Source organism: Mauremys reevesii, linkage group 16 (genome assembly GCF_016161935.1).
Source record: "Mauremys reevesii isolate NIE-2019 linkage group 16, ASM1616193v1, whole genome shotgun sequence".
Taxonomy (NCBI): Eukaryota; Metazoa; Chordata; order Testudines; family Geoemydidae; genus Mauremys; species Mauremys reevesii.
Window position 1 is genome coordinate 37247893 of NC_052638.1, and position 24417 is coordinate 37272309.

The 24417-nt window shown below is 45.2% G+C and overlaps 1 protein-coding gene across 6 annotated transcripts; it reads left to right on the forward strand.

The window, feature by feature from the left end:
- The first annotated feature begins 895 nt into the window (after positions 1 to 895).
- Positions 896 to 22571, forward strand: MTHFSD (methenyltetrahydrofolate synthetase domain containing). 6 transcript variants are annotated; one of them, XM_039503987.1, is made up of 8 exons: positions 896 to 1002; positions 1733 to 1836; positions 3382 to 3495; positions 4461 to 4574; positions 9228 to 9318; positions 10036 to 10148; positions 10867 to 10992; positions 21480 to 22571. In XM_039503987.1, exons 1-8 carry the CDS (start codon positions 999 to 1001, stop codon positions 22005 to 22007), a joined length of 1194 nt encoding a protein of 397 aa, XP_039359921.1. In that variant the 5' UTR covers positions 896 to 998; the 3' UTR covers positions 22008 to 22571. The 6 variants fall into 6 exon arrangements, with proteins under 6 accessions (XP_039359921.1, XP_039359920.1, XP_039359919.1 ...); XM_039503986.1 differs by lacking the exon at positions 3382 to 3495 and adding an exon at positions 3546 to 3659 and having other exon boundaries at positions 900 to 1002; XM_039503985.1 differs by lacking the exon at positions 896 to 1002 and adding an exon at positions 1009 to 1091.
- The last annotated feature ends 1846 nt before the right edge of the window (positions 22572 to 24417 follow it).

Sequence of the window (24417 nt, forward strand, 5' to 3'; positions counted from 1 at the left end):
AGGAGAGCTGGATTTGATTCCTGGCTTTGCCACAGATTTCCTGGGTGACCTGGGGTAAACCATTTCCCACTCTTACAAGCATGTTCTTAATATTCAGAGGACAACTGCAGTGTCAGGGTTTTAATCTCCCCATTGTTCACTTCCTCATCTGTGAAGTGGGGATAATGCTTCCTCCCTCAGAGAGCTCATTGCTGGAAGCCGGGTTAGAGTCCTAGGCGAACCAAGAGTGAAAGAACTTTTAAAATCCAATTATTTGCTCTCATCTTGGACAATGGCAATGGGTGATGCCAGCTTCTCTTTTTGTTCCACTATCCCCGGCCTGGTATTGCTGACACCTGGGTTTCATCCGCTGCAGGGGATGTATAGAGAGTGTCTCTATTTGTCTTTACCACAACTGCTTGGGAGTGGATTCCTTGCCCAGGTTCAGTGTTGCTAAGAGCTCCCTGTGACGCTCTTGCCATTGAGCACCTCACAAATGCCCAGCTTTTGGCAAGGACATTTTGGCCCTGTTGGAGACACCCATAGGCTCCGGCCCGGAACTAGGGTGCTGCCGTGACGCACCCCCTGGCTTGAAGTGGTTTCCATTCTCTACAGGGTTTACAGTTTGGTTCAATGGCTCTCAGCCCCCTGCCCCATTGTCCCAGCTCCCCTGGAGACACCCTTGGGCCAGTGGCTTGAGCAGGAGTGGGAGTGGGAAGAGGAAGCGTCTATCCCCTGCCCTTGTGCAAGTCCCTTCAGCGGGGGGGTCGCCTCCCACCCAGCCTGTGAGCTCTGCGGGGGGGGAGGGGCTGGCTCTCCCGGGGGGTTGTGCAGCGCCGCGTGCTGGGGGCTTCCAGGCGCCACTGCCCCCAGCAGACGGGCGGGTTATTGCCGGGGGGGCGGGGCGCTTCGCTGGAGAGCCAAGCCAGCCCCACCCCCCGCGTGTCGGTCCGTCGGGCGGAGGGTTCGTGTCCGCTCCCGGCCGCCGTAGTCTCGGCAGACACGTGGGCCGCCAGCTGATGGGTACAGGCGGGGGGGGCGGTACCGGGCAGACACACGCGGCGCCGGCCGCTGCTTGGGGGACATGGAGGCGGGGGTGCGGCTGAGCGCCGGTGGGAACTGCCGGGAGTCCCCGGGAGGGCTTTGGGGCAATAACCCCGGGGTGAGGAGGTTGGGGATAGCACCGGGGTGAGGAGTTTTTGGGGGGGGCGAGGAGGTAGGGAGGGAGGGTAGCGGCTAGACAAGGGGCAATGGGTGCCCCCGTATTGAAGGGGAGGGAATTGTCCAGGGGCTCCGTCCCCACGTTGATCGTGGAGGTCAGAGCAGGGGGTGCAAAGCTTCTCAGTACCCCAGTGCATAGACAACGGGGAGCCCTCGTGGACCTGAGAGATGGACAAATTCATCTGGGCATGAGCTTTTGTGGGTTGCCCACATAAATTGGTTAGTCTCTCAGGTGCCACAAGGACTCCTCGTTGTTTTTGCTGATACAGACTAATACGACTGCCACGCTGACACCTGTCTAATGCATAGAGCACTTTGTGCAATTCAGCAGTCTTCCTTCCCTGTGGAAATAAGTGAAGTAGCTGAGAGACGCAAGGGTCACTTTCACAGTGGCTGTCCAGTGTGTCCTCAGCACTCTGTTACGGTGAAACTCTAACCTTCATCTCACTGGCCCGGCACTCTGCTGTATATTATATTAATTCATCCTTGCCTTGCCTTGATTCTGCTCCTGCTCCTTATTTCCTTTTGTAAGGTGACTCCAAATGGGATATCCGGACGAAGATCTGGGACTACATGGAAGCAAATAACGTGGCTGATTTCCCAAGACCAGTGCATCACCGGATCCCCAATTTCAAGGTATTGTGGTTTCTCAGAAATGAACAATATACTTTCCTGTCATATGCAAAATGAAAAGTTCTCTTGGCTGGAAACCCTTAAAAATGGAGTGGATATGTTGTATTTATGAAATATAAATGGGTTATTCCAGTGTATATCAGAAAATGTTGGTCCGTCATGCATCCCAACAGTCTGCACAATTAGTGAATAACCATAGCGCCTGGGATGGATTGGGGGGAAAAAAACCATCGGAATAATAATTGGCAAATATAACTGAAAAACTTGAGGGGTTTTGTACAGTTCATATTCCTACATACTGAATGGGATAATAATATCTTGCTCTTATATAATGCTTTTTATCAGTAGATTTCAAAACACTTTACAAAGGAGGTCAGTATCATGACCCCATTTTGCAGCTGGGGAAACTGAGGCACCGAGATGCCCTGCCCCAGGTCCTCCAGCAAGCCAGTGGTGGGGACAAGAATAGAATCCAGGTCCCCTGAGTCCCAGTCCTGTGCTCTCTACCCTAGGCCTCACTGTCTATAATGTGCTGCTGAAATAGGGTTGTGTAAATGATGGCCGCCGGAGGTATGTAGAGGTAACTGGGCAGCGGTGGCTGAGCCATATTTTCTGCATAGGAAAGCCACAGCCTTAATGCCACCAGGTCACTGGGCAGGGAGAAACGAGAGTGTGGTCAGAAGTGGCACTTAATGTACCTAATAAATATAGCATGTCCAGCACTAGCGTCAAAATGCACAGGGGCGCGGGACCATGGCCGTTCTATCAGCCTGCCCAGTGACTTGTTGTTTTCATGTGCAGTCATTGTCAGGGAGCGATGGCTGTAGCATTGCGTCTGCTTCCAGTGTTGGTGTCCTGAGTGAAAGGAAGCTCTTTCCATTCTCTAGTGCACCTGGACAGTGGATTTGGTCACTAAACATTAAGAGCCATATTACAACTCTGGCTACAGTTCTGCTCAGGGGAATAAGTAGGTGTAATGAGCCCCCGGGCTTCCTCGCATGGGCTATCAGTATCCTGGGTAGCAGTACAAGGGGGAGAATGGCTGCCACCAAGCCACTGCGTCCCCTCCCATGCAGGTGGATGGAGAATGAGTGGGCAGGGGATGAACCCAAAGCACCAGCCTGTGCAGTTGAGTTGGTGCAGGGGGGAAGCAACTTCCCCAAGAGGAGGGCTGGTGTGGCTTTACTTCCTCCTGAAACAAGGGGACCGAGGCACAATTCAGACCCTGCTCTGCTTCTGGGGTAACATCACTGGCGCTAGCCCTTATTTGGGGTGGACTACAAGGTGCCAGTTGAGTACCCGCTAGTGATCATCGATGAGAGCAAGAGTTGTGGGTACGCAATGAGTCCCATGAGGCGCTTGGATTTCAATCTGAGTGGTTATGAGTATTTGAGACATCACCAATTTAGCAAGAAATTCTTGGTCCAGCGGGTCAGTGTTAGAAGTAGGGAATTAAATTGCATTGCTTGTTGGAAGGTGGGAGTTGCCCCTCTCGGATTTGGAAGGTTGTGAACTGTCTGATGACATGCTGCTGTCTTATGAAAACAGGGTGCTTCGCATGCTGCAAGCAGGCTCCCAGGTTTACAGGAATTCAAAACTGCCAAGACCATTAAAATAAACCCTGACGCTCCCCAGAAGACTGCTCGCTTTCTAACCCTGGAAGTAAGTGCTGGTATTCCTTTTCCTTTTTAATGGCTGTTCCATTGATGCAGGGGTCTCACCAGGCTTGCCATGCTGTCCGAGAGCTTGACGTGTTCAACAGAACAAGTGAGGTTAAAGTGGACCCTGACAAACCACTAGAAGGAGTTCGACTAGTGACCTTACAGGTAATTGAACCTCCCCTGAGTGAGGGTGATGCAACCCCCAGTGCTTGAGCAGACCATGTTGTCGAAGGGTTCTTGGCATTCATATGGCACCAGCCACAGGAGAGCTTTACAAATAAGTGTTATTGCCACTTGTACAAATGGAGAAACTGAGGCACCCACCAAGTTGGTGGGAGAGTTTGGAATAAAACTCAGGAAAACCAGCCCTCTGCTCTCACCATTAGATACTATCCCTCCTGTATACACTAGCTGGTACATGACACTTTTCACAGCAGAATGAAAGTATTCTCTGTATAGCTGTAAGTCTTCAGGGTACAGCTACTACAATAGCTGTCGGATAAAAATGCCTCTCATGAAGCCCCTGTGGCTTTGTGTCATGTCGTAATACAGACTTGCAAACGCCTAAACAAATCCAGGTTGAATTGCATCCATACCATTAATGTAACATCTCTCGATATGCCCCATTTCACATTGACTGTCTGGCATCAGCACATGACAGAAACTAGATTCTTCCACTGTCACTGAGAATGATCTTACATTTAGATTAGTTCGTCCAATGTCTTGTTCATCTTTTACATAAATAATCTCTGATTTTATTGTCTTGATTATTAGAAAGGATTCATTTGCAAGTATTAAGAATTATCTATTTGTACAAATGGTAATTCTGTATTTTTGCCCAGAGGAGCATTGGTCTTTGTACTCAAACACATGGCAGTAAAGGATTTTTTTTTCTATATATTCAAAGAAAAATAAGCCTGTCCTCTAATTCTCATGTGTAACTGTTGATGGTTTCTGTTATCACAGGCAAGGAAAACTTTGTTGGTTCCAACACCGCGACTGAGAACTGGGCTGTTTAATAAGATTGTCCCACCACCAGGAGCAACTAAAGAGATCCTGAGAATATGTGCAACCTCTCAAGTAGGTATCAGAAGTGGGGGGAGCTATTTCAGACGAGCAGAGCAGTGGCCTTATAGTTATGATTCTGGACTGAGGGTAGAGAGATCTTCACTGTGTAGCCTTGGACAAATCATTTAATCTTTGCATGCCTCTGCTCCCGCTCTGTAAGAACAGGGATGATAATATTTCATTTCTGTCTTGTGTCTTTGGATTGTAAATTGCTCAGCAATGGGCTAGCTCTTACTAGGAGAATGTGTAATGTGTGCAGACACAACCATAGCACAAATAACAAGAGAAAAGGCGACCAAAATTTATTGTTGAGAGTCAGAAAAGTATAGTGAACGTTTTTACCCTTGTTATTTTTCACCTTCATGCACTCCTCCACTCCCTGTTTGGGCCTGGGACTAACACACAGAAGACTATACTCATGGTAATGCAGCCTAACCAGAAGCAGGACGTTTCAGGCCTGTTGCCAGATAGCTGGTGCTCACAGGATTTTGGCCCTTGCTTTGCCACCCCAAAAGTGTGGATAAGCTTGAAATAAGCATCAACTTTTTGCATATTCATCTGAACCATACAACTATTTAGAGATGCACCATCACTTTGCTCTTTGTTGTTTGGGATTTTCATTTTTTTTAAGTGGTGCAGATATATTAATTCTTAATGGCTTTATTTACCTGGATCACTGCAAGAAAGTTTCAGAGGCTGTATTTACACACTTAAAAACCTCAGAGTCTGATGCATATTGTTTCTGCCTTCTCTTGCACAGTTGAACTTCTGTGCTTAGAAAACTATCACACTATCAGAGGCTCGTTCATCTGCACAGCTACCAATGTGGTATGTGCCAGCAGTGCCCCTCTGCCATGTACATTGGCCAAACCGGATAGTCTCTACGTAAAAGAATAAATGGACACAAATCAGATGTCAAGAATTATAACATCCAGAAACCAGTTGGAGAACACTTCAATCTCCCCGGTCACTCGATTACAGACCTAAAAGTCGCAATATTACAACAAAAAAACTTCAAAAACAGACTCCAACGAGAGACTGCTAAATTGGAATTAATTTGCAAATTGGACACCATTAAATTAGGCTTGAATAAAGACTGGGAGTGGATGGGTCATTACACAAAGTAAAACTATTTCCCCATGTTTATTTTTCCCCCCTATGGTTCCTCACACCTTCTTGTCAACTGCTGCAAATGGGCCATTTTGGTTACCATTACAAAAAGTTTTTTTTTCTCTCCTGCTGGTAACAGCTCACCTTAACTGATCACTCTTGTTATAGTGTGTATGGTAACACCCATTGTTTCATGTTCTGTGTGTGTGTGTTCCTACTGTATTTTCCATTGCATGCATCCGATGAAGTGGGTTTTAGCTCACAAAAGCTTATGCTCAAATACATTTGTTAGTTTCTAAGGTGCCACAAGTACACCTGCTCTTTTTGCGGATACAGACTAACGCGGCTGCTACTCTGAAACTAGAGGGAAGAGTATTTTAATGTTTAAAACTGGTTGCTTACTCTGGGTAATAATGTTTACGGTGGTTCATACTTTTTTGGGGGGAGGGGGACGAGGTTAGGGGCAGATCTTTTACCCCTTTGACTCTTAAGGAAATTAACAAAAAGCATCCAAATTAACTAATTTCTGTCACTCTGTTGATGTGCAGGGAAAAAAACAATTCTGAGTGGATTTTTTTTTTGTTGTAAACTGTAAAGTGGTGCTTTGCCGCCCCCTAGTGTACAAATGTCATATTCCCTAGCTGAGTGAGTATGCCACAGATTCCTGTATTATTTTACCTATTTCTAGTATTTAAAACAAAAATATTGCATTTTTCAATTAATTGGTCAACCCCAGCTAGAGGTGAAGAAAGGAATAAAATGTTAAGACATCAATCCAAACACAGACTCCTACATATAATTTGGGGACTGAAAATGTGTGGAAACTCTAAAGTGAGCGTCGCTGTTAAGAGTTCTCTGAAGACTGTTATTTTATTAAAACTGTTAGGAGTTGGAAGTTGTACCATATGTCATTCAAAAGATAACTTTCCCTTGACCTGCTGCCTGGTCTCATATCTGACCTTTCTATCACGTCAATGCTATTTTTCAGGCAGACCTGTGCTAGTGAATAAAGTCGTAATAGTATCAGAGGGGTAGCCGTGTTAGTCTGGATCTGTAAAAGCAGCAAAGAATCCTGTGGCACCTTAGACTAACAGACGGTTTGCAGCACGAGCTTTCGTGGGTGAATACCCACTTCTTTGGATGCAAGTGAAGAAGTGGGTATTCACCCATGAAAGCTCATGCTGCAAAACGTCTGTTAGTCTATAAGGTGCCACAGGTTTCTTTGCTGCTTTTAAAGTCGTAATGCGTCTCTTGCACCTTGCAGTCACAAAATACAGCACAAACAATCCTCTGGAAGATAGGCAAGTAAATATTCTCTCCATTTTATAGATGGAGAGACTCAGCCACAAAGAGTTGTTCCTCACTGGCTTTATTTTATTCTAGGCGTTAAACATTTGTTTTTTATTGTGGGTGTCAACCTAACGTAAAGAGCAAAGGTTTCTCACCTGGATCAGATGTGTGACAAATGTCTGCCTTATCCTTTACAAACATGTGAATTACCGTGAGTTAATCTCGAAGTAAATATATCCAACAAAGACAAAATTAAAGAAGTGAAACCCCCACATTTTGAGTGACTCCCATTTTTGGGTGTCCAGGTTGAGACACGTTGAATCTGATTTTCAGAGGTGCTGAGTTATCTACAGCTCCAGAAATCTGTCTTGAACGAATGCTGTAGAGAGGGGGGGACCGTTCATTATGTTTGGCAATAACATGTACCTCACCTAGGCTCTGAAGTAGAAGGGCTTGCTTCAGGTATCTCAGCTTGACATCATTACATCAGAGATCATAGAATATCAGGGTTGGAAGGGACCTCAGGAGCTCATCTAGTCCAACCCCCTGCTCAAAGCAGGACCAATCCCCAACTAAATCATCCCAGCCAGGGCTTTGTCAAGCCTGACCTTAAAAACCTCTAAGGAAGGAGATTCCACCACCTCCCTAGGTAACCCATTCCCATGCTTCACCACCCTCCTAGTGAAAAAGTTTTTCCTAATGTCCAACCTAAACCTCCCCCTCTGCAACTTGAGACCATTGCTCCTTGCTCTGTCATCTGCTACCACTGAGAACTGTCTAGATCCATCCTCTTTGGAACCCCCTTTCAGGTAGTTGAAAGCAGCTATCAAATCCTCCCTCATTCTTTTCTTCTGCAAACTAAACAATCCCAGTTCCCTCAGCCTGTCCTCATAAGTCATGTGCTCCAGCCCCCTAATCATTTTTGTTGCCCTCTGCTGAACTCTTTCCAGTTTTTCCACATCCTTCTTGTAGTGTGGGACCCAAAACTGGACAGAGTACTCCAGATGAGGCTTCACCAATGCCGAATAGAGGGGAATGATCATGTCCCTCGATCTGCTGGCAGTGCCCCTACTTATACAGCCCAAAATGTCGTTAGCCTTCTTGGCAACAAGGGCACACTGTTGACTCATAGACATCAAAATGTGACAAGGAAGGAAAGTTCAGGAGAATGTGTGGGTCATACTGGAGCATGCATTGAGGGATAACTGCTGTGTAGAGAGTCTGTCTAGTGGCTAATGTATAAGACAGGTAGCCAGGTGATCCAGATTCTGTCCTTGGTTCTGCTACAGACAGGTTCTTGTATAACCTAGAAAAAATAGTTTAGAGTTTGTCTACGCATAAAAATTAATCCAGAATAAGGTAATGTGTGAATTGATAGCGAATTATCTCTTCCTGATTAACTCTGGCCTTCTCTACATTTAAAAATTAGATTGACTTGGCTTTGTCATTCAGGGCTGTGAACAGTTTCACTCCTGAGAGCTGTAGTTAGGTGGACCTAACCTCCGACAGTGGAAGAATTGTTCTGTTGAGCTAGCTACTGATGGATTAACTACGTTGACTGAAAACCTCCTTCTGTCCACAGAGGAAGTGTCCACGCTATGGTGCCAGAGAATAGCTGCAGCACCATAGTTGTGCCGCTGTAGTGTAGACATGCCCGATATGTGTGGACATTCTTATTCCAAATGAGACTGCATTATTCCACCTTAGTTAAAGCCACTTCTACATCTGCACACACAGTTAATCAGGAATAAATCCCCATGTAGACAAGCCTGTAATGTCTCTAAACTTCAGCTGTCCCATTTGTAAGCCGAAGTTAACCCCTCCCTATTTCACAGACGTATTGTGAGGATTAATTTAACAGTTTTTAACGCACTTTCTGATCCTTCTGTGACTTGAGCGATGCATTACTCACGTGCCATCTGCCAAGATTTTCAAAAATAGGAGCCTGATGTTAGGTTTCAAATACAAATTTAAGCTGCTCAATAACTAGCTTGGTTTTCAGAAGTAATGAAAAGCCACAGCTTCTATTGAAATATGCCAAAAGTGTCAATGGTTTAGCAGAAAATATATTGCAGAATTCTAACTCGCTGGATGCTTGGAGAATAACTTCCCAGACTTCTGATATTTGGCTGTGTATGGGAAAGGACATTTCAGAGCTTGGTTGTTTATTTGGTTTGAGCAAAGGAGGCTTGATTATTTTTAATGATGATGATGTTTTACTGAATTGGAAGTGAAACATCCTTAAAATCATGTTTTTCTTCTTAGGGGGTAAAGGATTACAGTGTGCCTATAGGTCTGGACGCAAAAGTCCATGTGGACCTGGTTGTTGTAGGATCGGTCGCTGTTTCTGAAAAAGGTAGGGGTAAAGGTTGTTAGACATGTTAGAGTTGGGGAGGTTTGGGGGGATAGCAGGATATCAGTTTCTCTGTCTTATATTTAAGGGTAATCCCTTTCCATATGAAGCATTAGTGGTCTCACTCCGGTTTCTGAAGGCTGGTGTCTACATTACAAAGATGCCATCGCTATTTGTTCCCTCTGCTGGGAGTCTAATAGTGGAGTTCCACCAGCCAATGTGTTCTGTGTGCACAGTGCACCTTCAGCAGGGTTCTTCTGGGTGCATCATGTTTTCAGTTGAACTGTCATGAGGGCGGATCTTCTCTGCCTGTAGAGATGGTTCCTCCAGGACAAAGCAGAGGCCTGTTGGGTGAGGGGGGCAGCATAAAGGTCATGCACTGCAGCTGCCCATTCTCCACCTATTTGGGGGGTGACCTCGGTATGGCAGCTGTCAGTGCAGGACCTTTCATCAGCATTACATTCACTTGCCAAAAAAAAAAAAAAAGACAGTCCTCTCTTTATGAAGCCTAAGGTGTCTTCTTCATACTTGGGTTAACCGGTACCAACTCCTGAGTCCAGCCTGGTGCAGATGGGCTCCCAGAATATCACCGTGTGCTCAGTTCACGTGCCAGACATCTGTTGCCTTTTTACAAGCATTCTACTTAATTATTGCCATCTCTTGCACTCTACTGCCCTCAAGTGTTAATTAACTAGCTCACTTTTTATTGGTACATTTTAGGTTGGAGAATTGGGAAGGGGGAAGGTTTTGCAGATATGGAATATGCAATGATGGTGTCAATGGGAGCCATCACAGAGGACACCCCGATAGTTACTATCGTGCACGACTGCCAGGTGAGCTGAAGAACATCTGAAGGCACATCTGCAACCATTCAGTACCTTGCATTATAGGCATGTATTGAGCAGCCGAGATTAGAACTGGATGGAATTTTTTGGACAAATTATTTGCCCCAAAATGCAGTTTCAGGATGAGTGAAACTATCTGCAAATTCAAGGCAAATTCGGATGTATAAAAAATGAAGCAGTGGCTGGGGCAGGGAGGAGTCAAAGTCAAAACGCTTCGTTTCGACCTTTTCAGAAGGAGACATTTCAACTTTTCGTTTCAAACCAACATTTTGTCTCAGAAATCTAGCTGATGCCTTTAGAAATTAAAATAAGGTCAAAGGCACCCCAAACCACAGCAAAAAACAAAACAAAAATACTATTTCGGTTCGAATGAAACAATATTTTTTCAGTTTCGTATTTCGGCGAGGAAATCCCCAAAAATTTAAGCTTTGGATCACCCCAAACAAATTTTTCAGTTCAGCCCCTGAACTGAAAAAAAAATCAAATAGTCACTCAGTTCCAGTTGTAACAGTTAAGTAGTTGCAGAGCAGGACTGACTTGTGTCTAGATCTGGGGTTGTTTCAGTGTAATCTGCTTATCTTGTCATTTTAAGTGAGAGATTTTTGGTATCTGGGAAGCTGTCTGGAATGAAACTTCCCATGCGAAGTCACAGTTCTGGTGGGGTTGATTTAACTACTTACCAAATTTCTCTTCCCTCTGGTTGTAGGTGGTTGACATTGCAGAAGAGCTGCTTGATGACCATGATTTAACTGTGGATTACATCATCACTCCAACAAGAACCATTAAAACAGGCTGCAAACGACCAAAACCACAAGGAATAATATGGCATAAGGTAGACTACTTCCGCTAACGATGATTTATTGGTACCAAATGCTTGCTTCTGAAACTAATGATGTACCTTCTCCTTCTGTACATCATTAATCCTTCTGGAATGTGTATGCTCTGAATATCCATGAGAACTGCATCTCCAACTAACAAACACTGTATATAGCCAGTGTGAACATTCCCGTGGCCTCCCGATGGTGGTGATGAAATAAAAACAAGTAAACAAAGTGGAATCAGGTTGCTGTCTGTTGTATTAGAAACAGTAGGAAGGTGAGGGATGTGTTTGGAAAATGGAAATAAGCAAAGACATATTGTTTTCAGGTGTCTGTGTGGTTGTTGTAAATGATAGTGGCAAAAACGAGACATGCGTTTGTAGGTGAGGTGTCCAATCCTGTGGATTTCAGGTTGTGCCATAATGGGACAGATTCTCAGATGGCTTAAATTGTCAGTAAAGCTATGACAACTGACAGGATCTGCCCCACAGAGTACGTCTTGCCTCTTGAATACTTGTTGAAGTGGATTCTGTTCCTTTTCATGAGACAATGCAGCAGGGAGAGCTTCATGCCATAAATCCAGAGTGGAATGTCTGCCAGTCTATCTTTGCAGGAAAAGTAAGTGTATGTTTTATGAATTAGTGGTAGGGACGTTGGTTTTTGCATTGCTGCTAGTGGTTAAGTGTGGCATTTATTTTAAAATAATACATAGATCAAGCTTGTTGACTAGTGCAGAAAGGGATTTCTAAATACTTTCATGCACCAACGTGACGAGTCCACGCTGCTGGATTTATGCTGCTGGATTTACGTTGATTGGTTGCTAATTTGGATGATCACCACTTTTTTCACAGAGATGTTCACAAATCCAAACAGTTTCACAAATGTTCACACGAATGATTTTGTCTGAAAGTTCATATTGTAAAGGGCTTTATTTATAATCTGATTTTTATTGTTTTCCTCTTTTGAAAGTCATCTGACCTGGAGAAGAGCTCTGTGTTACCTTGAAAGCTTGCTTCTCTCACCAACAGAAGTTGGTCCAATAAAAGAGATTACCTCACCCATCTTGTCTTTCTCAAGTCATCCAGTCAGGCAGCAGAAACAACACCATATGCCTCAAGTGACAATTTGCACACTACAGATAATGAATAGCAAATTGTTGTTTGCATAAACTATCCAGGAAATACTTGTAAGAAATTAGTACTTTTGTAGAAGCCAGGATCAGTTGGCAAACACTTTGCAAGCTGAAAAAAGGGCTAAACTTATAAAGTAACTTATCTGCAACAAATAACTCCACCAACTCTATTTATTTTTCTATCACGGGGGAGTATTCTAACCTGGTTGTGGGTGAGTTACCGAGAGCTCCTTTTGTGTTAGTGCATTTCATAATTGAAATATTTCACATGGAGATTTTCTTATACTCAAGCTCATTTAACGGAATTGTTTGAAGTCCCAGCTCTTGTGCCCCATCCATCTTGCCAGCATGGCTTTGATCACGTTCTCCCTTCATGTCGGAATTCAGCCTCAATAAATTACCTTGCGAACATTTCTCTCCACTTCCCTTCGCCAGCTAACTCTGCAAAGGTCTGGAGAAGACAAAATCTCTTGAAAAGTCCTTTAATCTTTGTGCTGCTTTTGACACTCTCGCAGACGAGGTTAGTCTCTAGCTAACCTGTGTATCAAAATGGATGTGGTCTTTGCATTTCTTCTCTTTTCTTCACTTATCAGAGAGAGATTAAAGACCAGCCATATAACAGTGCTTGGGACACGGGCTTACCAGCACTTAAGGCACTTCCATCTGTTCACATTTGTAACTTGCTCAGACATATTTTACCAAACCACACTACTTCTATGCTGTGTCAGAAACCATTTTATTTTCAGTGGTGGTGTTCACACTTGGGTGTGCTTACCTGTTTTCCCATCATTGATTTAGTGGGGGGGTTGGTCCTGCTTTGAGCAGGGGGTTGGACTAGATGACCTCCTTTAGTCCCTTCCAACCCTGAGATTCTGAGATCATTGCTTGATTTGACTGTATTATTACTGTTTGTGTCTCTTATCTCACGTGCTAAGCATGGAGTTTGTAGTTTTCACCACATATTAACACACATCTGTTAGGAATGTTTTCAGTAGAACGGCAACTAGTGCCTGATGCTAAGCCCGAGGAAGTCAGTGGCAGGGCTCTCATTGACGTCAGTGGGCTTTGGATCAGGCCCTAACTCCACCAAGTTTTTTTTCATGTTTATTCATAACCAAAGAGCTAGAAGGGGGGGGGTATTCTCTCTCTCTCTCTCTCTCTCTCTCTCTCTCACTCACACACACACACACACACACACACACACAGTTTGTTGTTCTTGCGGCAAAAAAGAAAAGACGTGGGCCGAAATTTTCAAAGCTGGTGCTTGAGTTTAGGCTTCTTGTCCATATTTGGGCACCTAAGTAAAGGTGACCTGATTTTCAAAGGTGTTGAGCTCCCACAGCTCACATGGATTTCAGAGAGATTTTGGAGTGCTCATTTTCTCTGGAAATCAGGCCATTTTTAAGGCTCGCTTTCTCAGGATACTGAATATCCTTCTCCCATTGACTCCCCACCTCCCAGGAGCTCTCAGCATCTCGCAGGAGCCAGCCCTTGTTTAGGAACCTAAATTTTAATAAGGACCCAACCTTGACAGTTTTGACCAGAGTCCCTGTCCTGAAGCGCTAACAACTGAGGTCAGATGGACTTGAAATGACACAGGAAAAGATTGCACTGGACATGGGGATGGTGGGACAAGAAGAGACTTGGAAAGATATTGAAGACATACTGTACCAAAATGCTACTGCTTGTATAGTTGTACCGCCTACGATTCAGTGGTGGTAATATTACCCTTTCCTAACACATCATCAGTAATTGCGCTATTAAGACATGAATGAGGACCAAGATCCGGGGAGGGGAGAGGAATATTTAGATTTCTGTTCCTCAGCGTGGTAACAATCATCCATGTTTCTGGTACAGCTAAAGAACTAAAAGGACAACAGATTTCCAGGTTGTTAATTCACTGGGAACAAAGTTACATGCGTACTTGTTTTTGTTACCTTGTCATTATGGGCCGTTTCCCTGTGAATAACTGCTACACACGGTGTCTCAGAGCTGGGAGGTCTAGTTAATCTGCAGGTCTTAAAACTACAGGATTTTGTTGCGGCTATTTAAGAGTTTGTCCATAAGCTCATGACTCCCAATCCTACATCCTTTTCTCCTTCTTCAAATCCGGGCTTTGCCATTGCATTCCTGTATCTCTGAGCAAAAATAAATTAGCCAAGAGGTAGTGGATAAAAGACTCATCTTCTAAACAGGATGTTTTGTCAATGGAATGTAGTTTAAGTGTATTTAGTAAGGGATGTCTGCAAGATGTGTAAATTGCCTTGTAACAAAAGTTCACCCTTCAGAAACGTGGCTTGCTCAAGCAAAGACAACAATGGCTTAAGGGTTTATATAAAGTAGGGTATTCCTGCTTGCAAACACTAGGCTAGGGCTAAGGATTGCGCTGGGAGATGTGCTTAATTTGGTGAGAAGCTGTTAGGTGAGTAGCTGTTAGCAAACACGCTCTGTTTTCAGCATTCATACACTGTGCATGCTCTTAAAATTGAGAGGCAGGATGAGAAACGTATGCGTCAAACAATGCACACCACAAAAATTAAAGTTAAATTTCAGGTTTTCTTACCACTTTGATTATTGGAAAAAGTAATGATTCAGATCCTCACCTGGTGTAAATTGGCATTGCTCCATGAATGATACCAATTTATACAGCTTGAATACCTGGCCCAACAGATTTTCACCACAGCCTGCGTTCTGCAGCACGGTTTGTGGTTGTGGCCAAGATGTTTGTTGTAATTAAAAGAATGTTGCATGCACATTTCCAACAAGGAAAACATAATGAAATGCTGGGATTGGTATCACAGAAATGATCATTCCATGTCTTTGAAAGACTTTTGGATCCTTCAGTGGTGCCTGACGGTATACAGTAGGTACAATATGGCTCAATTCTCCACCACTTACACCAGTTTAACACTAATGTAGCATTATTCACTTTGAAGAAGCCACTTCTGATTTACACCAGTGTAAGTGTAAACAGCAGCTGCCCTAAACTGTCCTGTCTAAAGTGCTAGGTGCTCTAGAAATGCTTAGTCAGCAGTAAATTCTTATCTAGCTCTGTATCTTTTTATACACAGCTCCTTTGGAAAACAAGGGAAGCTGCTAGGAGCTGAGAAGTTTAGCCATGTGATTCAGGTGCTGACCTGGGAGCTGATCCCTCTTGAAAACCTGGCAATTTATTTAAATACCACAATGGGAGCTGTTAGCTCTTTTGAAAATCTAGCCCAGTGTCTCTGAGGAGAACCCTAAATGCATGAGGTAACACTTTTTCTGGTGGCAGCTGTGATCTGTGACTAGGTATTTGTCCGTCTTTGTCACAGTTCTTTGCATTTTACTTTTTAAAAAAAAAAAGGTACAAAATAACCAGAGTAATTAATATAATTATATATATTTGGGGTAGTGGAGGGGGAGATGAGAATAGTTAGTGCAAAATAACAGAAATTTCGTTCGCCTTTTTTAAAAACAGAAAAGATTTAGAACGTATTTATGCTTCTGTTGTTGAGAGTTTGAGAGAGAACCTTTGTCTATGCTACGCAGTTTTTAGCAACACAGCCGTGCCACTACAACCGTGCCGCTAAAAGGCACACAGTGTAGCCGCTGTTTGTCGGAGGGAGAGAGCTCTCCCGCCGACAAAAAAACTTCCACCCTCAATGAGCGGTGGTAGCTTTGTCAGCAGGAGAGCGCTCCTGCCGACAAAGTGCTGTTCACACCAGTGCGTTTTGTCAGTAAAACTTTTGTCATTTGGGGTGTGTGTGTGTGTTTTTAACACTCCTGAAGACAAAAGTTTTGCTGACGAAGTTCCAGTGTAGATGAAGCCTGACAGAAACAGCAAAAGGATTCCTGCTAAAGAAACAAATTGTGGGGTTGGGGAGGGGGAACTTGATATAAGGTTGGGGGCAAGAGGGAATGTAACTGAGGGCAGAAATAGCCCTACAATATGTGACAGCCTGCTTCTGAATCAGAAGTAGACAGTAATGTCAAATGGGCACATGGTACAAAGTCGTCCCCCCACCAGCTCCCTATCACTGGGAAGCTATGCGATAAAGGATGTGGGCCAGATTCTGAACCCGGTGTGCACTGGTGTAACTCCCTCAGCACCAATGTAAAGGTCCAATCCTGCACCGTTAAAGTCGATGAGCGTTTTGCCATTTGCTACAGTGGTGTAGGATGGAACCTAAATGAGATCAGACTCTAGTTGAAGGACTTAACGAGTAGGGCTTTGGACAACACTTGGGCACCTTGTTGAGCCAATGAAATGGCTAGATATTGCTACTTGCCCTGCTACAATTGCTGTGTGGTTCACTGATCTCTTTTGCTGCGTGTATTTTGGAATAGCATCCACCGCTATCAGTTGTATGGGTTTCTGTGCATCAGCCACCTTTGCTTCCTTTTCTCCACTGCTAGATGCTAGCAGGTTTTGTGACCTCCAAAAGGGGAAAGGACGGGGCATTGCTTGGCGCTAACATTCTTTACATTTTCTAGTACCTTCAGAGGAATCTGCTTGGGCAGTTAGGGCCAGATCTACAAAGGTGTTTAGGTGCCTAAAATTCCAGATAGGAATCTAATCATATTAGGTGCTTCTGAAAATTCCATCAAACAGTTAACTCCAACTGGAGTTCAGTGGGAGTTTGGCACCAACTCATTTAATAGGCACTTAGCTGCATCCTTAGCCACCTAATTACTTGGTAAATCTGTCCCTTAGCAAAATTTACTACTGGGGGAATCTGTGCCAAAAAATTAAAAATTCTGCACACAATATTTTAAAATTCTGCATATTTTATTTGTCAAAATAACACAATGTAATTATGCCAGTTTCAATTATTCTGGTAATTAATTTCAAAATATCTGTCAACAAGAATGTTTGTAACAGTTCAGACAACAAAAAAGATTGAGGAAATGTTTTTTTTGACATTTGTCCTTACTAGGCATATTTATACAGAACTTTGAGTAAGAAATGATTTAAACTACAATATAAAAATGTATTTCCTGCACCCCTCGGAAGCAGTGCAAAGGCTTGGGGGAGTCAAGGGTAACGTAAGAACTGAGGGAGAGGGAGGTAATTGCTGGGAAGTGAACATGGAGGGTTGTTGGGTGTGAAGTATGGAACAGGTTTTTGGGGGTGGGGAGCCTCCTTCATGAAGACCCTGGGAGAGGCCAGGGGTCAATCAGTCAGGCACATCTGCTTCTGTCCCTATGTGGCCCTGCTTCCCCTGTTCCCATATGGCTCACTGCACTCACTGCCCCCCATCCTCATGTCTCTGCACCTCACTCCCATTCAGCCCCCGTTCCAGTCTGTCCCCTCACTAGTCCTTCTGAACACCACGGCCCCGGGGCCAGAGGAGCTGACTCCCCTTCTTCCCCCTCCCTCTGTGGCTGGCGGAGCTCACTTTTCCCCAGCCGCTGGAGGAGCTGAATCTGCCCCCGTGGGCCCAGGGCCAGAGGAGCTGGCATCTCCCGCCCTGGCCTGAGGCGTTTGCTCTCCTTGCCCCGGAGCAGTTCTGTGCCCCCCCCCCCCGATTGGAGGGGGTGACTGTGCCCCTGCTTGCCCCCCTTTGTGCATGCCCATGCATGGGGGGAGGGCTCAGTGTGGTTTTTTGAGCATTGCTAAACCCAGGGGTTGTGAGTTTCAATCCTGAGGGCCACTTAGGGGGGGGGGCAAAAAAATTGGTCTGCTAGTGAAGGCAGGGGCTGGGACTGATGACCTTTCAAGTCCTTCCAGTTCTAGGAGAGATTGGTATATCTACCATGACACAGAGAGATCTCTGAGCCCTTGGCACAGGTGAATAAATTATCACCATTTTACAGAGGGGGGAATCCTAGCCAGAGGGAGATTAAATGACTTACCCAGACCACCTGCCGAGCCAGTGGCCATCCAAATAGAACCCAAGTCTCAGTTCTGTGCTTTAACCATTAGATGAGGCTGGGAAGTTACTGCACGTGTCAAACTGGGAAATGGACAGCGTGGAGGCGAAGACTGTCCTTGGAGTCCCTCCACGTCCAGACAAATCACTGCAGCCCTCGAGACAAAAGTAGCTTTTGCATGATTATAATTAGCAACACATTGTCCTACGGCAGAAGAGTTCTTTGGTATTTTACAACAGAGCAAACAGCTTATTTCCCTTCTCCTCCCTAGCCGCCCAGCCGCTCAACAAATGGGTTTGTTGGGTGCATACACTGAAACCCCAAACTGCCTCTTTTTCTCCCCCCCCTTTTTTTTTTGTTGGAGGAGTTAGAAATTTTGGTTGCACTCCCCCTGAAGTGACCAGCAAGGCTCCCATAGGAATAGGACTACATCCGTTGGGCAGATTGCGTTGCCCTGCTCCTGTCATGGGCATGACACGGGCAGCGGAACGAGGGTGGTTCTTTGGCATGGGCAGGGGTGGGGGGTAGTAGGATATGGGGAGCCATTGTTAAGTATGCATCACCAGTAGGAAGGGTGGTTTGGGGGGCAGGGTGGATTTTCAGCTATGAGCACTTGTCTCACTTACACTTGTGATAAGCTCCTCTAGGATATCTCAGTGTGAGATCTACTGGTGCAAGGGGGAAGCTGTGGGGAGCACTCTATAGTGTCCATTGTACTAAGGAATAGGTACAACAGCCCAGTCACATGATGAATTCAGAATCCCAGGGTTCATTTGAAAAAGAATGTTTCCCTCATGGAAACGAAGAGAAGCTTGAAAACCTGACCTGCATGTGCCTCCCGGAGTTTGCAGTCAGCCTGAAGCAATAACTCCAAGAGATACAAACTGCCCCATTTAATTTTAACTCTGAAACCTGCTGCCCCCCCAAGGAGAGCTAGGGCCATGTCAGAGCTGGGGGTTGGTCCTGGCAGCCGGTGGGGAAGTCCCCTTTGGGGGGTATCCCTGTGGCTCTGGATTGCTTTAATTTGGTTTTGTCCACAGTGTCCTGAAGGGTCTGGGAATTCTTTGCCCATCCCAGTGCCAATCCCATGTACACAGGCTGTGTGAAGAGGTGAAGGTTTGCCCTTGGTAGTGTTGATCTTTCTAAATAAAGATTCTGGATGCATGTTTTGAGCTAAGTTTGACTTTAGGGTGAAAGAAACTGTACAGTTGGTTCGTAATAGGCTAGGCTTGTTTCTGGGTACAGGAGCGATTAGTTACATGAGTGTAGAAAAATGTTTTTCCTGTTTGGTTTAATTAGCATAGAGCTTGCATTTCACATGGACAACAAATGTTCCTAATTGTTGGCCAGGAAAAACAAAGTAAGATGGCTTCAGCCATTTGTCTAATGTCATATTGTCCGGCGCAGGGGAAGCTGCTGTCGGTTTCAGCAATCTGAAAGGACTTGGCGAAGAAAAATGCATCTCTCCAAGAATCAGCAGAGTCATAACTCATCAAAATATGAAAATGGCATGTACTTTTCAGAGTGCTCGGGCTCCCATGGCTGCTATGGAAACATGTACATCTCTGAATTGCCAGCTTGTGTTAGCTTCTAGAAGAATTACGGTACAGTTTAAAAAAAAAAGTGCTTGTTAAGGGCCTTTAGCAAGGTCAAGACTCACTGGTGCAGCACCTTCTGCTGGTCGTCTGGGAATTAGCTCTTTTCCAGCCACAGAGCGCCCTCTACTGGCCGGTGTCTCGCCTGCCTCAAGCCCCCATGTCCCTCTCAGACCCCGGTGCCCTTTACCTTGGGGTTCTGCCCCAGCAGTACCCACACACTCTGGGTCTCCCCTCCCAGGGGAACCCCCTTCCCCTAAGCCCACCTTGCCTCAATGGCTACTGCTGGTCTTCATCCAGCCCCCTCTCACTGGGGCAAACCGCAGTCCATAATGGCCACTTATCAGCAAGGGGGTTGGACCAGCTGCCTCCACCTATCCCCGGGTTACACCTCTTTAGCCCCAGTAGCTGCCTTCGGCCTTTAACAAGGCCTCAGCCTGGGGAGTTGCCAGGCTAGAGCTCCTCTTGCCTTTCCCCAGCCCTGCTCCGCTTCAGGTACCCTTTTCTCCCAGGCAGCCAGGTCCTTCTCCCTCCAAGGCTGGGGAGAGACTGTCAGCTCCTGGCTCACAGCCCCTTTATAGGGCCAGCTGTGGACTGATTGGGCGTGGCCCCAGCTGTGGCTGCTTCCCCAATCAGCCTCGCCCTGTCCACCAGAGCGGGGTAACTGCCCTGCTCAGGGCCCAGTTCCAGCACCTTTTACTCCCGACCGATGTGGGGCCAGAATGGAGGCAGCCTCTGTTTTAAACTAATTGTTCTCATTCTATCACTGGTTCGTATATGCACTATTAGGCCGAAACAAGAGGAAACCAGGCCTGACTTTTGGTCTGAGCCTGAAAGTAAAACTCTTTGAGGTTCACAAACCTGAAATCCTGCCGAGGCATTCGCAAACCCTGGAGAGACCTGAATTGCCTCCCCTGTACCTAGATGGGCCTTGATGCCTCACCTGCTCTCATCTACCACCAGCAATTTCTTGGCCCCTTCCTGGCCCCTTTTCCCTTGTAGATCACTGAGGTGGAGTCGACAAAGTGCCCTGGCATCCCACTTATTTCCCACTCATCAACAGCCAAGCAAGCAATGCCCCTTCTCCTTCCAGCTACTGCAATGGCTTTGCTACAATTCAGAGGCTGAGAGCCCAACCATGTTATACAGTAACTAGGGAGTTCTTGAGTTTCCTGTAACTCATGGGCTGCAACTTAAGCCCTTTCATGGCCCAGACTGGTAGCATTCAGCAGTGAGAATAGGAGTCTTTCCTGGACCACTGCTGATGGGGCTTATGATAACTGGGGTGTGATGGAGAAAGAGCAGGCCTCGTTCTAAAGACCAGCTGCCCCTAAAGATCCTGGCAAGGAAGGAGACCACCACCCCTACCCCACTGACTGAGAGGGATGAGGAGGGGAAAACATACGAGGCCACTCAGAGTGCAACAGAAAGGGGGCTGTGCCTGTGATGGGGAGAAATGATGGAAGGGAAATTTTGGGGGCAGGGCCAGGCGACTTGTCAGAGAAAAACGTGAACACAGTTTCGGCCAGTCTCCACGAGGGAAGCATGGGGGATGCAGTCCTTGTGTTAGATTTTAACACACACAATTTATATCACATGCAGAATCTTGTACTGATGCAACATTAAAGTTGCAAATCCGAACATGCACAAGTCAGCAAATTCCAAAGTCCAATAGCTCTGGGTTGGCTGGTTATTTTCTGCTGGCTCTGCATTGTGCAGCCTGCATAGTGACTAGTGTTTTTTGTTGCCCTGCCACGTGTATTTATGGAAGTCAGCCACACAGTTAGTAAAGTTTGTTGAATGCTCTGGGCACATTGAAGGATGATGACCAAACGAGATCAGAGTCTGATCTGACCCTATATATTGGGTTAATTAAAAAAAACACACCCTCAAACTTGTTTCTGTTTTAATTTTGTAGATCAGCTACGAGATGCTGGAAAGAATCCCAATCCTAAAGAATCTTCGCTATAGAGAGAAGCAGGCAGGCAAAGATGTTATCCTGAAAGACGAACATCCAGACTTTCCAAACACCAGGAAACCAGCAGACTCCGATGAAAATGCCAAGACTGGAAATACAGAACTGCAAACTGAGTCCACCTCGGCCCAAATTGGACATCGTCATGTTGGAAATGATTCTTTAAGTACCAAATCAGAGACACATGGTGCACTCACCACTGTCTATGTAGGTAATATACCTCCAGGCACAAGAGTGAGTGAGTTAAAAAGTGCTTTAAGAGAATTCCATGCATCCCCGTTGCGGCTCAGTTGGCAGGGAGCACAGGGCAGGGCTTTTTTTGATTACATGGATAAAATGACTGCTGAGAGTGTTGTATCCTCTTTGAAAGGCTTAAGCCTCAGGGGTCAGACTTTGCGAGTTGAGATGGCCAAGAACCAGAGAAACAAAGGGCAAGTAGAAATCAGTGGACAGAGAAACAAATATGAATAGAAAAAATTAGGTATATCTTCATTGCTCAGCAAGAATCCAGCCTAGTTTTTCAAGGATCTCAGCACAGTCTCTAACTTTGTGGACTAAACAGTATCCAACAATAGAATTTAAAAGCTAGCTTTTCTAGCCGATTAGGCATGCAGTTGCACAGCTGATTTGCTGACTGTTTCTACAAATGTTCATGCAAATCAAGTATTTGCCTATGCAGATGACAAATTGGCCCTTTCTGCATACAGTTACTCAGTTTGTCTTCAGTTGCCAGTAGTTGCGGTGCACTAGATAGGTGTGTCATTGTACACACATACACATTTGTTTGCACACATGCCTTGTTTGGAAAACTGCCCCAAGGAATCTATGTACCCACAATTCTAGCCAGATGCCTATATTCTGTCGTCGGTGCTGGCAGGGAAATGTACCTGCACAGCTCTGCACACGCATTTAGAGGTGAGCTTTTGAAAATCTAGTCTGTCGGATGCAACACTTGCCAGACAGGGCCCAATCCTGTGAGGCGCAAAGGACAGTTGGTTAGGAAAACTGCCCCCCCTCCACCCCGCACCCCCCCCCCAAAAAAAGGCATTTTGAGGTTTGCAACACAATTTTGTGACAAATGGAAAAAAATTCACAGAAATGTTTTGTTGAAAAGCAATTTTTCAATGCCGTTGGATGGATTGTGATCAGGGGCGGCTCTAGACATTTCACTGCCCCAAGCACGGCAGCATGCTGTGGGGGGCACTCTGCCGATCGCCGGTCCCGCAGCTCCGGTGGACCTCCCGCAGGCGTGCCTGCGGAGGGTCCGCTGGTCCCACGGCTGCACCGAAGCCACGGGACCAGCGGACCCTCCGCAGGCACGCCTGCGGGAGGTCCACCGGAGCCCTGCCTGCCGCCCTCCAGGCGACCGGCAGAGCGCCCCCCGCGGCATGCCGCCCCAAGCACGCGCTTGGCGTGCTGGGGCCTGGAGCCGCCCCTGATTGTGATTCGTGGGGGACGGGGAGGTGTTTGTTTTGGTTTGTTTGGGTGGTGGTTGTTTTTTTACCATCTCTCCTACTGAGCATCCTCAGCACCTGTCAACTTCACGTGAAACTGACAGTACTGAGCACCCCACAGGGTCATTCTCTTAACTCTCTCAATTATGTACATTTTATTCTGGTCTGGGAAATAAGATGAATATTGCTTTTCTTTCCGGCTATTTTAGGTGCCTTTTTCATGGGTAGATTGGTATGTAGTATGTGATTATTTTCAAGACCAGTGGGCCTGATTCTTCTCTCACTGCTGCTGATGTAAATTAAGCATAACTCTGACATGAATGGAGTTATATTAGTGTAAAACTGATGGAAGGGAGAGAAGATTCAGGGCCTCTACTGCAAATACTGGTGGAAACTGATTAGGCATAAAGTTATTTGAAAAGTTACCAAGGTATCAGCACAGTGTATTCATTCTGTGCCTTCTTATTACCATTACAGCATTGCAATCTTCCTTTGTAACCATGATGCCAGAGATGGGTTTGAGTACAGAGTGCTACAGGAAAATTTTCCTGACCGGGAGGTGCTAGCTTGTACACGCATACCCACACATGCTTTTACGGAATAAAGCAGAATTATGATTTATTTAGTATGGCTTTTATTTTTTGTAAGTTCCTTAGTCCTGAAAAACAAGTTGAATTTTGGCTGAACTATCCTTTCTAAACAGAAGCACTTTGCAATTGATCCTGGGCAAAAAGTCAAAATAAGCTTCTAAATGGATATTTTCTTTTTTTAAGTATAGGAGTTGGAAACATTTTTCTTAGCCAGAGGGTATTACTAAGTATATTTTAAGCACATTATTATGCTCCAAGTGGGGAAGACCTTTCATGCAGTATTAAAGTAAAATGTTCTCAAAGCTGTCTGCATAAGAGCTCAAAGAAAGCATTGCTTTAAGTTTTTGCAGGGCAAACAAAGGAGAGACTCTGAAGAAATAAAATTATGATCTCGAGTGATGACTGTTCCTCAAACTCAGAATTATTGTCATTGCTGCTCAGGGTGAATTAAAGCTAAATCTCTGCAAAGCACTTCTCTTTGCACAGCTGGCCATGCAAACAAAACATTTAAAATATATGGGTAGGGGGGCTGTGTAACAAATTGCAAACATGTTCATTGCATAATCAGTTAAAAGAAGATCTGAAAAGCAAACTACAAATAATCCAGTATCACTTATTTCCAAAATCACTGGCAATTATGTAATGGTCTATCTAATTATGCTCTTTTTAGACTCATATAACCCCACTGGCATCAGTGAAGATGTACAGGTGTAAACAAAGGTAATGGGATGATCTGGGTAATTACAGGCCCATCAGCCTGATATTGTTCCCATGCAAGATAATGGAGTGGCTGATATGAGACTCAATTAATAAAGAATTAAAGGAGGATAATGTAAT

Coding starts and splice junctions, on each gene's coding strand:
- MTHFSD (XM_039503985.1), top strand. CDS start 1,064: ATGGAGGCGGGGGTGCGGCTGAGCGCCG. Junction 1,092..1,732: donor GGGGGTGCGGCTGAGCGCCG/GTGGGAACTGCC, acceptor TCCTTTTGTAAG/GTGACTCCAAATGGGATATC. Junction 3,496..4,460: donor CTCGCTTTCTAACCCTGGAA/GTAAGTGCTGGT, acceptor CTGTTATCACAG/GCAAGGAAAACTTTGTTGGT.